The sequence below is a fragment of the Triturus cristatus genome, chromosome 4_2 (assembly GCF_964204655.1).
Source record: "Triturus cristatus chromosome 4_2, aTriCri1.1, whole genome shotgun sequence".
Lineage (NCBI taxonomy): Eukaryota > Metazoa > Chordata > Amphibia > Caudata > Salamandridae > Triturus > Triturus cristatus.
This window is the reverse complement of record NC_140586.1, coordinates 841,600,950-841,615,164: the sequence shown is the minus strand read 5'-3', so window position 1 is coordinate 841,615,164 and position 14,215 is coordinate 841,600,950. Positions and strand designations below refer to the sequence as shown.

The 14,215-nt window shown below is 47.6% G+C and overlaps 1 protein-coding gene across 7 annotated transcripts in view; it reads right to left on the bottom strand.

The window, feature by feature from the left end:
- Nucleotides 1-14,215, bottom strand: part of EIF2B3 (eukaryotic translation initiation factor 2B subunit gamma) — a 443,302-nt gene that overhangs the window by 161,517 nt on the left and 267,570 nt on the right. For all 7 annotated transcript variants that reach the window (XM_085602815.1, XM_085602814.1, XM_085602818.1 and 4 more), the window contains exon 6: nt 7,140-7,229. In XM_085602815.1, coding sequence (XP_085458941.1) covers nt 7,140-7,229 — 90 coding nt within the window. The remainder of the gene's footprint in view (nt 1-7,139; nt 7,230-14,215) is intronic.

Below are 14,215 nucleotides of genomic sequence, written 5' to 3'. Positions count from 1 at the left end.
GTATTGCCACACACCTCCCTATCCATTCATTGCCCCCCTCTACTTAACAAAGTCTTCCCTACCCCTCACCCCATGAGAAACACCACTGCCTATTCGAACTCCGATTCTTACCTCTTTCCAACCCTCCTGCATACCTCCTCTCAACCCTTACCCCAACCCGCTACCCCCCCTTATCTTATTAGCACCGAACACCTGCTCGGTCACCAACCTATACCTCTCTCCGCTCTCTTTTTGGCAACCTTCCTAATCTTAATCTCCCCCCTGCCCACCGCTACCTTGCTACCTTGCCCAATTTTCCTCATTCCCCCCCTCAACCCCACCTATCCGCATAATTCTTCTCCCCCCCGGATCTGCTGCTGGGATGCCAAAAACGAACCCCCTCCCGCCCGTCCCACACCCTCCTCCTTATCGTTCTTAACCAAATCTCCTTCCCCTAAACTACCCCCCTCTCTTTGCCATCCTCTCTTTGCCCGCCGCCCTATTCTCCCCTAGCCAAACCCCTCCACCATGTCCCTCCCCAATCACACCCATACACCTCGCCCCTCTCAGGCTCTAACTGACAAGCACCCTGCACTCGCCAAACATGGCCCCAACTCTTAGATAATTCCATACCCTCCCAACCTTTCAAAAAATCCCAAAAAGAACCTCAAACATAAATTCCTAATCCGACATCCCGAAACCCTTATTGAAGACAACTATCACAGCCTCACATCCCCCATTAAAACTAACTATATTTTCTACACCAAATGCCCCTCCAAATGGAAGAGCACCCTTTTTACAACACATCCCAGTATCTAGCTCGATTAAAATCCCCCATGGTCACAAACTCGCTACTTCTCCTACCTTTCTTTTCCCTGGTGAATTAACCATTTCCATCTACAAAATTGGAAACATCCTGATTCAAGCCTCCGAGCAGCACCTCACAATTTTTGAACTCCTCTTCAACACTCTTTCCGACTAGCTGTTACTATCTACTCCCCCCTCAACAACCTCTCACTCCCAAAACCCCTCCGGACCCCCTACGGCCGCCCCTACTCCCAACCCTCTCCCTAATGACAGTCCCAACACAAAAAAACTCCTACTCTGTCACCCTCACTTGAACTATCCCCTGTCGCAATCCAATCCCCACTCGCCTCACCAGCCCCCTCTCAGACCCCCTCTCAACTCTCCTCCGCCCCCCAGAGACTAACTCCACACCCCCATGTCACTCCTACCCTTAATGACACATCCCTTGCACTAACTCCTATCCTACCCACCTCTCTGGAACCAACCCCCCCCACCCCCGCAATACACTCCTCCTAACCCCCATGCCCCCTAATGACCGACCTACTCCGACACCCTGCAACCTACCTTGTACCCCTTTTCCCCCTCTTACCAGTCCCTTAATGACCATAACCCCTCATATCACCACCCCTTCCTTCACAAACTACACTTCCACCCTTTTCACCGCTGCCGCTTCCCCTCTCGCCCCGCATACTCTCCCCCCCTCCCCCCACCAGGCCATCACACATCACGCCCTGCCCCCCTCCCAACACCGACACACACACCCCTTCCAGTCCCGGGCCTTCCCCAATCCTCCTCCTAACACGGAACCATCCACATTATCCCCCCCTAGCAAAACTACCACTCCAAGCTGCCAACCTTCCCTCCCTAGCCACTCCGTCCCTAACCCCTCCTCCTTCCCAGACACCTCCACTTCCCTCCTCCCCAACCTCTGTCAGACACTTCGTAACTTAGACCATAATCTCTCTACCCTAGCTACTGAACTTACCCTACTCAGAAAAATGTTTCAATAGGATCAATTCCTACAAACCCATAGCCCGCCCCTCTTGGCCCTCTGCTCCAAGTACTAGCCACGGAAAACACCCATATTCCAAACATTGGGTAACAACGCCTCTCCTCACCCGCTCTGACAGACCCCTTCGAACGCGAATACCTACTCCACCCCGACCTCTCTGCCCTCTGCAACGCCTACCTTAACCATCCTCCTCCTAAAGACCCCTCCCCCACTCACTCCAATATTCCAGTTATCTTGGGGACTAGCAGAATCCCTGAGGCTTCGAGCTCCCCCAGACCCCCCCCCTCAACTCACCAACATTCAACTTCTCCCCGCCCCTAACACAAACCCTAAACCCCTTTCCTGCATGCTTGTTAATTGCCGCTCGGTTGTCCGACATGCGACCGAAATCTCTGAAACCATCCTCAACGAGTTTGAGTTTAACGAGGATGCTGACATTGCCTTCCTTACTGAAACCTGGGCTCAAAGACCACTCTACACAAATCCTTGACCTTCTGGCCCCCCTGGCTACTCTATTCTCAGAAAAGACAGACCTGAAAAAATAGGGGGAGGTTTAGCAATTATTTATAAAGAAGAACTTCAACTCTCCCCAATTAATAACACAGACTACACAACCTTTGAATACTTTGGAGCCGAACTTAAAATAAAAAGCTCCCCCCCAATACAACTCCATAACATATACCACCCTCCTAGTGAACCCCTTCCATTTGCCGAAGAACTATCCGACCTTCTAACTAAATCGTTACTTTCCAACTCCAAAGATCTCTTCCTTGGAGATCTTAACCTCCACTGGAATGAACCCAATGACCCTGCAACCATCCTTCTCAACAGCCTTCTTGAGATTACCGACCTCAAGCAGCTCTGCCACTCCCCCACCCACGCCAAAGGAGCTACGCTAGACGCCATCATCTCCAACCCTGATCTGACATCCTTATCCAACATCATCCCCATCGATAGGTCTGACCACCATCTTATTCTGTTCACGATCTCCCCTCCAGCCCCACCCGCCCTTAAACAAAACAATAAGACTACAACTGTGACCAGAAATCTTAGGCAAACTTTGGAACATAAACTCCAATCCCTACTCAGTCTCACTGCCCCCTCCTCTAATGCAAATGAACTCACTGAGCACTTTAACAAAACTGTCTCTGAGGTTTTAGACCAACTCGCCCCTCTGAAAACGAAAACGCAAAAAAATGTCCCCTCTAAATCATGGTTCACCCTAGACCTTAATAAAGAAAGACGCTCACTGAGACTGGCTGAAAGAACATGGAGACAACACCCTTCCCCATCCCATCTTGCTCTCCTCAGAAATACAAGATCCTCCTACAAAAAACACATCTTTTCGGAAAAAGCATCATTCTTTCGTCATCAACTCTCTCGTGCCTCCCACACTAAAGACCCTCTCCCCTCCGCACTCGTCCAAGATCTCAAACACGTCATTGTTCCCTACTGGACCAACATCATTAACGACTCCCTCTCTACAGGAAATGTTCCCATCTCCCTTCAACTCGGACAAATCACCCCCATCCCCAAAAATCCCAAAGCCGACCCCAATGACCCTACCAATCTCCGCCCTATCTCCAACCTCCCCCTCCTCTCCAAAGCCCTCGAAAAATGCGCCCTCCACCAACTGGACAAACATATTGAAACATTTAACCTTCTAGACCCCCTTCAATCTGGCTTCCGCAAAGGTTGCAGCACTGAAACCGCACTGCTCAACATAGTTGATGATATTCACTTAGCCCTGGACAAGGGCGAGACCTACCTACTCATCCTCCTTGACCTCACCGCTGCATTTGACACAGTTTACCACCCAACCCTACTCAATGCACTCAAAGAACGCTTCGGCATTAATGGCACGGTCCTTACCTGGTTCACATCCTACTTCCAACATAGAACCCAACAAATTAAAATTCAAAGCAGCCTCTCTAGATCAACCTCTGTCTCCCTAGGTGTCCCTCAAGGATCCATCCTTTCCCCCGCCCATTTCAACCTCTTTATGGAACCCCTTACCCTCATACTTAAAGCAAAAATCAACTATCACCTGTACGCTGACGACACCCAACTGTACTATAAAATAAAGTCCCATGCCGATATCCTACACCTTAACACTACACTTACCAAGATCCAAACCTGGTTCCATAACAACCATCTTAAACTCAATCATAACAAAACTGTAATCATCCTCTTCTCTCCCAAAAACAACCCTCTCCCCATCCAAACATGGATCGCTGACCTTAATGCCCTAAACTGCTCTCTCTCCCTCGCCGAATCTGTCAAATCACTCGGCATCACCAATAAACTCACACTCAACTCCCATGTAAAGAACTCAGCAAAAAGTGCACTCTTCACACTCCGGCATCTCAAAAAAATCAAATCTTTTATTCCAGCTGAAGACTTCAAATTAATTATCCAATCTTTGGTACTATCCAAAATAGATTATGGAAATACCCTTCTCTCTGGTACTCCCAAAATCCACCTTGCCCCCATCAAATCCGTCCTCAACCTTGCAGCTGGACTAACAACCAACTGCAACCGCCTCGACCGCATCTCCCCTGCCCTCAAGACCCTCAAATGGCTACCCATCGAAGGCAGATCCTCCTATAAAATTGCATGTATTACACACAAAGCCCTCTATCAGAACGCTCCAACCTACCTCTCAACCAAACTCAAAAAAGCTGGCAGTGCCCGTACGCTGAGAAGCTCCAACACTCTTCTTCTCCTACCCCCTCTACTATAAAAAAACGCCTCAAAATCCCGCTCCTTCTCCGGCAAGGCCCCAACCATCTGGAACGCCCTCCCCAAAGATCTTCGAGGCAACCCCTCCTATGACAGCTTGAAAAGAAACCTTAAAATTCACCTTCTCAATAAATTTTTGGGGTAATTAGTCCCATGATCTCCCCTCACCTTACCCTCCCCCCTACTACGTACACTAAGTCCTCCTTGGCATACTGTAATATTACTATTTATAACTACATCACTTCAACGGGCTTTGCCTACAGCACACACAAAGGAACCAGACACTAGGCCTGCCCTGTCTTTTGTCACCCCTGACAGTTTGGATGGTTCTCTAAGGAAAGGGGGAACACGTTCCAGAACCAGTGTCAGGTATAGGATAGGGATACCCTCCCACACAAAGGCTGGCACCACATATAAACAATGGACCTGTAGAGCCACTCTTCAATACATTCCTGGACCTGTGGTAGATTCCGCTGCCAGAGGGTCCAGAACTCAGGTGAGGGGGGGGGGGGGGGGGGCATCCCAGAGAACTGCCCTGCTGCTTAAAGGACTGCAGTTGTTTCTGAAAAAGTTATGACTGGACCTCCTTGCCTTACTCCCACGCTACACAGAGCGACTCCAGTCCAGTTAGCTGACCTCCTATGTGAGCCGTAGGGACATAAGAAGCTTCAGGCTTTTCCCTGCAACTGACCAGCTGCACATGGACCTGCCTGGACCTTCCTGAGCCCTGCTGTTTGCCTCTGCTGGAGAGAGTCCTGATCCCCAGGAGGAGCCTCCAGGCCCTGGACACTTGGCTGACATCAGTGGAAACTCCAGTTAGACCTGCTCTTCAAGTCGATTCGACCGTTCATAATGACCTTCAAAGGGAGACATGCATTTGGCTCTACAGCAAAATCAGCCCGTAATAACCACCAACGCGAAGCTCCAGCGACAATCAGATCGTCATGAAACAGCAACGATTATTCACGTTGATCGACCTGCTCTTCACACCCAAAGCCTCCTCCCTGCGGCCTCCTCCAATGCATATGGAACTTTTTGCACTGTAATTGAGGAGGTAACTCTTGGTCCCTATATCCAACTCACGCTCCATCGCAGTCAACCTGAACTTGTGACTTGTGTCTAGAGCGACCAGATGACTGCGAGTGGTGCTTTTAGGTGCTATTTTTGCTAAACACTTTAACATTTAGTACCTCTGGTTGTACTGATTAGATTTTTGTCGTTATAGTATCATTTTGTTTGTTAAAATATACTCTATTTTTCTAAATTGAATATGTTTTCTTGTGTTGTGTTTTCACTTTACTACTGTTTTTTGTGCTGCATAAATACTTTACACGTTGCCTCCAAGTTAAGCTTGACTGCTTTTGTGCCATGCTACCAGAGGGTTAAGCACAGGTTCATTTATTGACCTTTGTTGTTTACCCCGACAAGGATTGTGGTCGTTTCCGGAGTGGGGCTTCCATCTCTCTCAACAAATGAACCAATATCTTACACCGCGAAGACTAAAGACATTTTCCACACAGTGTTGATCACCGGAAGACTAACACAGTTCACACTACACACCCAAAATTGTCACAAATCCTCAGCAGCTTAATCCTAAAATGATAAAACTGATGATTATAACATGGTGCATCCCGCTGAATCCTCCCGACATGTCACGTCACAAAGGCAATATTATAAAGTAGGAATGTAACATTCTATCCAGGCAGCTCTCTGGATTCCCCACCCTCTTCCTCTAAACCTGCTACCTCTTGGGAATCCATTAGATCCCAGAGCGGACAACCTCCTGACACAGCCAGCACAGGAAATCGGATTTAGAACGTAAAAGAAAACTACAAACACAGTAAAGGGATCTGCAGGGCCCACAGCAAACCACAAATGACCAAAAAGCTTGTCTGTCGCTCACACTTCCTCATCCATTACAACAGCAAGCACTGCGTACCTGAACACAGCTAACCGCACCACGGTGGTAATCACGCAGATATGGAAACACTTACCACATAGGCTTAAAACAAAAATAAAAACTTTCTACGACAACCCCAGGCAGTGTAGCTTGCTACCCCCTGTTGATAATCGATTCAGGGCCCTACACAAGGGGAAGTGCCAGAATACAATAAATACATGCGGATGGTCAATGGTCCTTTCCACTGAACTTTCAGAAGATCAAAAAAGTCATGGAATGCGGTTGGATCTGGACTATCCTGTTTGGAGGTGGGACAAAGACTGATTCACGCATGGTTGGTCTCTTTCTTTAATGTTGCAAACAAGCTAAAAACAAAGGACTGGAATGCGTCCTAGAATAAACACCGGTGGCTGAGATGAATTCCAGCATTCCACATGTAACCTTTTGTTTTATAGATAGAGGGATGTAGATGGACTGACAGAGGGGAGGGGAGGTGAGCTAAGGGAACAGAGACAGACGTACTAGCTTGGGATGCTTTACTATACAATTCTTAGTCACCATCTACAGTTTTTATAGCGCCTTCAAACAGGTGGTTAATGTGCATTTACCATTACAATTTCACCAGTGTATGGAGCCTGTCCAACTGGGAGGCACAGAGCTGGTGCCACCCCTTGACCGCCTGCCTGTTCCCCGACTCACCCGTTCTCCACCAGGAAGTCCACCACGTATTTCTTCAAGCAGTACAGGTGGGCGTCCACCAGATCAGTCCGAATGTGGATCCTGGGATGCCTGCAAAGATGGAAAACACAAAGAATTGAGTGAAGCGACATTAGAGGGTCTTCACCCTATGCTGCCACAGCTGGCCCGTCCAACGACGCACGGGTGGTGGGTCCAGTCCCAGGCTCCTGAAAACCAGAAGTAAGATCAGTGATGGAAGTGGTGGGCAGGTTATGCATTCCCAGTAACAACCTCTGAAATACATTAACTTCCGGGGCAGTCGGTAAGGAGGGCGTCACAACAGAGGTTTTGTCTTTATTTCTCCCAGAAAGTAAAAGCGGAACCCTTCAAATGAGGGTGTCAATTCAAAGGTGTTATGCTACGGTTCAGCCACACATTCTAAAACAAAGGGAAGTTATGAACCCACATTATTGTTGATGCGGGGGGAGGAGAACTGTTGTGTTTTTTAACATTGTAGTACTCTTAAGTTTGGAGGTCTAATCAGGATCACCATCAAGGCTTGCCTCTTTACGGTTGTGTGGCCATTCGCAAGCACAGGGAATGACCCCAGGGACAGGCTAGGTCAGAATGAACCGTGGGCCCTTACCATCAATCCTATCCGCCATCTTTCTAAATGTTGCCACCCAAACGGACACAGATGCCAGTACCCTTATGTTGATTATACATCTTTTCTTGTCGAAATGTTACTGTCATTCACTGAACTCTTCAGTTAAACAAATCAGTAAGTCGGTCAGTGAGATGGTGTGGTGCCCACCTTTCCAGGGGGTGAGACCCCACTCTCTAGCCCAGCCCACCCGGGTGCATGCTGTGTTTGACTCTCAAATAAACGTCTCTAGATGTCTAGCACTAGGTGATTCCCTGATAAGGCAAGACCTGCCCTAAAGCATGTGACTTCTGCCTCAACCCTCCCCATCAGGGGGTTTTATCTGCGGCCTGTAGGCATGCTGGTGCCACCCTATGTGGCCTCCAGGACGTGCCATGTTTGGCCCAAGAGACAAGAGCATCAGACTTAGTGAAACTGAACTCGCCTGCACTAGGTGGATGAACTCAGGGCACCATATTTCAGGATCACACAACTCTGCTCTGAGAGGTAGTTAATTCAGCTACATAACCAGTGAGCCATCGGTGCCCCTCCAACCCCCGCCAGGTCCAGTAGTGTATTATGCCTGCGAGAGAGTGGTTTCTTAGCTTCATGCATATCACAAGATGGATCCGCTTACAGCTACATTGTGACCACAACACCGACTCCCGAAATATTCCCAGGTTAGGTGTCGATTGAGTATCATTAACGGAGCCATGGTGAGATTAGGGTATCGATACAGCTGTAGGGCGATGTTTGGCCATGGTACAATAGCGCTGGGCACTGAACATCAATTCTTTGCAAACAGCCTGACGGATTAAGAAACAAAGGATTTAGTTTGAACCAAAAGGTTGGTTGTATATGGTTCAGTAAAGTCCATTTTATAAACCTCTCCCCTAAACTATTTCCCTAAGTGTAACACTAACCCATACCAGCTTATGTATTTTTCAAACTATTCCCCCTCTCACTGTTTTCTTCACTAAATCCTGTTAAAAAAAATATAATATCTAAACAAAATTAAATTCTAGCAAATGAGCGTGCCTTTCACTTTGAGTATGTTTTGGGTTTTGAGTGTGCCTTGGATTTTGAGTATGTTTTGGATTTTGAGTCGGTTTTGGATTTTGAGTGACCTTTGAATTAAGAGTGTGTTTTGGATTTTGAGTCGGTTTTGGATTTTTAGTGTTCCTTTTAATCTGAGTGTGCTTTGGATTTTGAGTGCTTTGGATTGTGTGTGTGCCTTTGATATTGAGTATTCCTTTTAATCTGAGTGTGCTTTGTATTTTAAGTGTGCATTGGGTTTTGATTTTTAGCGTGCTTTGGATTTTGAGCGTGCTTTGGATGTGTATGTGCCTTTGATTTTGAGCGTGCTTTGGATTTTTAGCGTGCTTTGGATTTTGAGCGTGCTTTGGATGTGTATGTGCCTTTGATTTTGAGCGTGCTTTGGATTTTTAGCGTGCTTTTGATTTTGAGCGTGCTTTGGATTTTGAGCGTGCTTTGGATTTTGAGCGTGCTTTGGATTTTGAGCGTGCTTTGGATGTGTATGTGCCTTTGATTTTGAGCGTGCTTTGGATTTTGAGCGTGCTTTGGATTTGATTGTGCCTTGGATTTTGAGTGAGCCTTTGATTCAGAGTGTCCTTTGTATTTTGCGTGCCTTTGATTTTGATTGGGCTTTTGATTTTGCAGAATTTGAAGACTTCCCTGCTCTCAGTTTTTTGCCCATCAACATTAATTGCTGCACTCGATAAGGTGTAGCACTTTACTACTTAGTGTATTGCCCTTAAACAGGATGCGCTGTTTGCGGTCAAATCCTGTGTGTGCTATGCTTGCTACATTTTCCACAATGGATGAATGACTAACGCCCATGAAGGAAAAGGTACACTAAATAAATGTTTGAGAATAGGCAATGGTACCACAGACCACTGACAACTCTTAGAAACCGAAACGTAAAAGTTTAATTTTGTATTTTTTAAACACATCCCATTTTTCTTTAAGGAAAGCAAGCTGCATTTAAAAAAGATTGCTTTATTAACAAGCAATCACAGACATGGTAGTCTGCAGACTCCATCATCTCGGAGATGGCAGCGATTCCTAATGGGCCGCATATTGTGACCTACCTCATTAATATTCATGAGGTAGGTCTATTTGTGACCTACTAGGAATAACCATTTGAAAATAAAAAGCTTCATACATTAGAAACACAGAGTTCTAATTGCGTTGCAGAGATAATCGCATTTGGAAAATCGGTATTCCTAATGTTAATACCACTGGTCCATAGAACTTTGAAGTCGATTTTTCAGAGTTTCTGATAGAAATTCTCAAATATTAATAAAAATCTGATTCTGACTAACCACAGATGACCTCTTGAAAGAAACAAGGAAAAGGACAATGCCAGAAGGCTGACGCTGCTCTCTGGACCCCGAGGTGGACAGTCGGCCAGGCAGGTCTAGCTGAGCTGCTCCCTGCGGCCATGTCAGGTCCAGGCAGTTACCTTCACACACCCCCCCACTCTCCAGTGGAACTAACGAAAGCGAGGAAACCAGGCCCCCTGACCCTCCTATACATAACTGTGGTGCAGTGCGCCCCTCCGGCCCCGTGGCACCGGTGCCACTGCACCTGCTGCACTGCCCCCTGGCTACCACTCTGGCCAAGCGGAGGGCGAGTGTGAAGCTGTGCAGGGCGTGGAAGCGAGAAGTCCATACTGACTGGCAGAGGCCCAGCACTGACCTCAACCACTGGGTGGTCCCTGCCCACTCAGCACGAGGGGAAAGTATTCTGGGCGAACAGAATGGAATGTAAAATATAATGATACAGCGCGGAGACCGCGTTTGCTCGAAGGGCCCCACGCCCAGAAGCCTGGCCAAGCCGCAATAAACAGTGTGGGGAACAATGCAGTGGCCGAGCGCTCCTCCTGCCCCTCTGGGGGTACAGCACGCCTCGAGGCCTGCCCCCTCTTCTCACGTAGGGCCATCCTCGGCTTCCTGTGTTTTTTTGCTTGTGGACTTGCACCACCGTTTTTTTTCTTAATTCATTCGAATTTACACAAAGTTAGGGCTGAAACACAAACCACAAAAATACAATATCTTGTTCTAAAGTTCAACGAAGCAGAGTGTATATGCATATCAGCTATTGGAAGAGTTCTGCAAATGGGAAGAATAAAACATTTCCCACTTCATTCAGTCACAGCTTCCCTTACGGGAGGCGTGTGGAAGGATGCAACCTTAGCAGAGGCCGAATGTGAAGTTAGAGATGTTTGCAAACTTCCCCGTATTGCCTCAGCCCTGTGGAAGGCCTGACTTTTCAAGTTATGTTGAATACATTCTTATTTAAGAATAGTTAAGTATAGTCCGACAAACGAGTCCGTCATTCCGAGTATGCTGTACTTGCCAGCGGGTAACTTCGCCCGGGGGTATACCCGATCCTGAAGTTTTACCCTGAGACAAACATAGATCAACCTATTCAGGGTTTCAGATGCCAGGCTGAAGGATTGCCTGCAGCATAAGAGTTACAAGTCTGACTCCTGCAAATGTGCCCACTTTTAGACATCTTTTGCCCCAAGGAAATGTCCCCAGATGGAAGATGGCCGTGCACCCTCTCAGGGTGGAGATGCTGCTAGTGATCCACCCAACGAGGAGCGCTGCTTCATCCGCTCTGGCATTCAAGGACCCTGCTGGGTGGTTGGTGATCAGGAAGAAGTTCTGCTGGAGCAACCGCCGCAAGAGGCTGTGCAACCCCTGGCACGGGATGAGAAGGATACGCAAGGCCAGGAGATCTAGATGTTTCAGAGCAGTCCTCATCGAAACCCAGGGCTGAGCCTGAAACATGGAATCATATCCTGAATGTCTCATACACTCTACTGCGGAAGAAAAGTCTTGAACGCCACTGTGTCCAGAACTCCACCAATGAATGGAAGTCTCTAAGAGGGGTTCAGGTGTGACTTCAGTTCATTGATGGTGGAACGCAATGATGTCAGGAGTTCGGCCATCACCCAGAGGTGGGCTCCGACTGTCGACAATAAGCTCACCTTCCCCACCCAACCACCGCGGTACAGGAATACATGTACTCCTGTCCTCTGGAGATGGGCAGCGATCACTACCATCACTTTTGTGAACACCAGAGGGATTGAGGTAAGGCTGAGGGGTAGGGCAGTAAATTGGAAGCATTCCAAACCTACCTTGAACTGTAGGCAACCACAATGGGACTGCAGGGCCCCCCATACAAGTGCTGTTAAGTCCAAGGACGCCACCCAGACTCCTGCTGATAGGATCCGAGCCAGAGGGGGTGTTTTGAACTTGTCCTTCCCCAGAGAGTCATTCAGTTGGTGGAGGGCCTTCAGAATGAGGAGGTAATGCAAGTAGCATCAATCTTTCTTCTCTAGGACCTGTTCAATGGCACACTTGGACAACAGAAGGTTGACCTACTGCATCAGAAGTGCTTCTCCAACAGTCGCTCCACAGAAAGTTGGGGTCAGGAAGAGGAGAGTAGGGCGCAGCCCCTTGTAACAATTTTTAACGCCTAGCTATCTCATGTCGATACCCAGCCAGGGAGGAAATTACATATTCTGGCTCTTACTGGCCAGGCATAAGTGTGAGAGAGTAAACTAAAGTGGCTTGGTTGCCGCTGCAGTATGGGAGGGTAAATTTGAGGATTGCGTAGCCTGCTGATTTGAATGGCTTCTACTGGTGCCACACCTACAGCCTCGAAAGGACTGTGTCCGCTATCGCAGTGCAGGGTGGGAAGGATGTTCTCTGTAAAGTAGCTCCGTGGAGTAGCCTCTGGGTTTTCTATATTGGTGGGGTAATTATTCAGCTGGTATCAATAGTTCCAGAGTCTGTGCTTTGGCATGAGTGTCCTGGACTTGTTTCAGCGCTGAATCCGTTTTTCCTCCAAACAGCCTGAGCTATCAAGGGGCATGTCCACTAGGGATGCTTCACGTCTCCTGCAAACCCAGTTGCTGTCATCTAGGCATGCCTCCTTACAACAATGTTGGAGCCAACAGCTCTGCCAATGTAGCATGTAGTGTTAAGGACAGCTCCGAGCACATACCTGACTGGATCCTGACCATCATGTATCTTTTGGGCTAATAAGGTCCTGAGGTCCTCGTGGACAGCCGGTAAGATGTTGCTGGCCATATCCCATAATGCATGAGTGTACCTACCCAAGAGACAAACTACATTGATAGACTAGCCGAAGGAAATGGTCTCTTTACAAAAACATCACGTTTTTAATTCCCTATCTAGAGGATTAGTTGGAAAGAAATTCAGATGGAATTTGCTTGTTGAGGCCTCAACACTCAAGCTGTCCTGTGTAGGATGTTTGGTTAGGAAGTCTGGGACATTGGGAGCTTGTCTAGGTCGCTTAGGTACAGCTTAAGAGACAGATCGGTACAGCCATGTTTTAGACCATGTAGCCAGAATGGCATGAGTAAGGGCTTGGTTAAATGATAAGAGTGGCTTAGCGCTGGCCCTTTTTGCAAAAATTCAAGCACTATGAATTAGGAGAGGCTTTTTCAAAGGCGGTGACATCTCTGTATAAGAACCCAACTGCCAGAATACTGGTCAAAGGCAATTTTACAGAAAAGATAAATATTAAAAGAGACACCGGTCAAGGAGGCCCCTTGTCACCATTGCTCTTTAACCTATATATTGAGCCCCTAGCAATGGCAATCCGGGCTAACCAAGGCATCACCCCTTTTGAGTACAATGGCTGGGAAAAAAGTAGCCCTCTATGCAGAGGAATTAATGGTCTTCACTAGCGACTTAGAACTCTCCCTCCCAATAATTCTAGAAGCCCTGGCACAGTTTGGACACATTTCAGCTAATCTAGTTAACCAACAGAAACCGTAAATTATGGAATGGAACACCCAAAGCAACAACCAGCAAGTGAAAGAGAGGCTAAGGTACTTAGGAGTGCAGGTGCTGAAAGACATCGATGCAATAGCTCAGCTGAACTTTAATAAAATGATGATCAAGACTAGGAAGTTATTAAAAGTATGGGGAGGTCTTCCACTCGCTTTCATCGGAAGATCAAACATCTGAAAGATGTCAATACTGCCGAGATGTACGTTTATCCTTAACGCCATACCATTAGAATTCAAGCTAGAGTGGTAAAAAAAACTACAGGGAGAGTTGAACAGCTTCATTTGGGCCTCAAAATGAGTAAGAATAGCATGGAAAAACTCTGTAGAAAAAAAAGAACATGGGGGGATTGCCAGCCCAGATTTTTAGGTCTCGCCTGACCCAGCGCATGCGCTGGACTGGCGAGACTTATTGAGAGGGCTCCAAAAAGTGCTACCAGGCCAGCCTAGAGCTACAGTGCATGTGCGCGGGCGCGCGCGCCGCGCTTTACTGCGATTATGTTCGGTTTTGCGGATGTTTGATCGTGATCGCGATTGCGATCACTTTCACTTTCTCGGCCGCATGGCCGCTTTGCATAGCCAATAGGTCTCGCTTTTGGGACC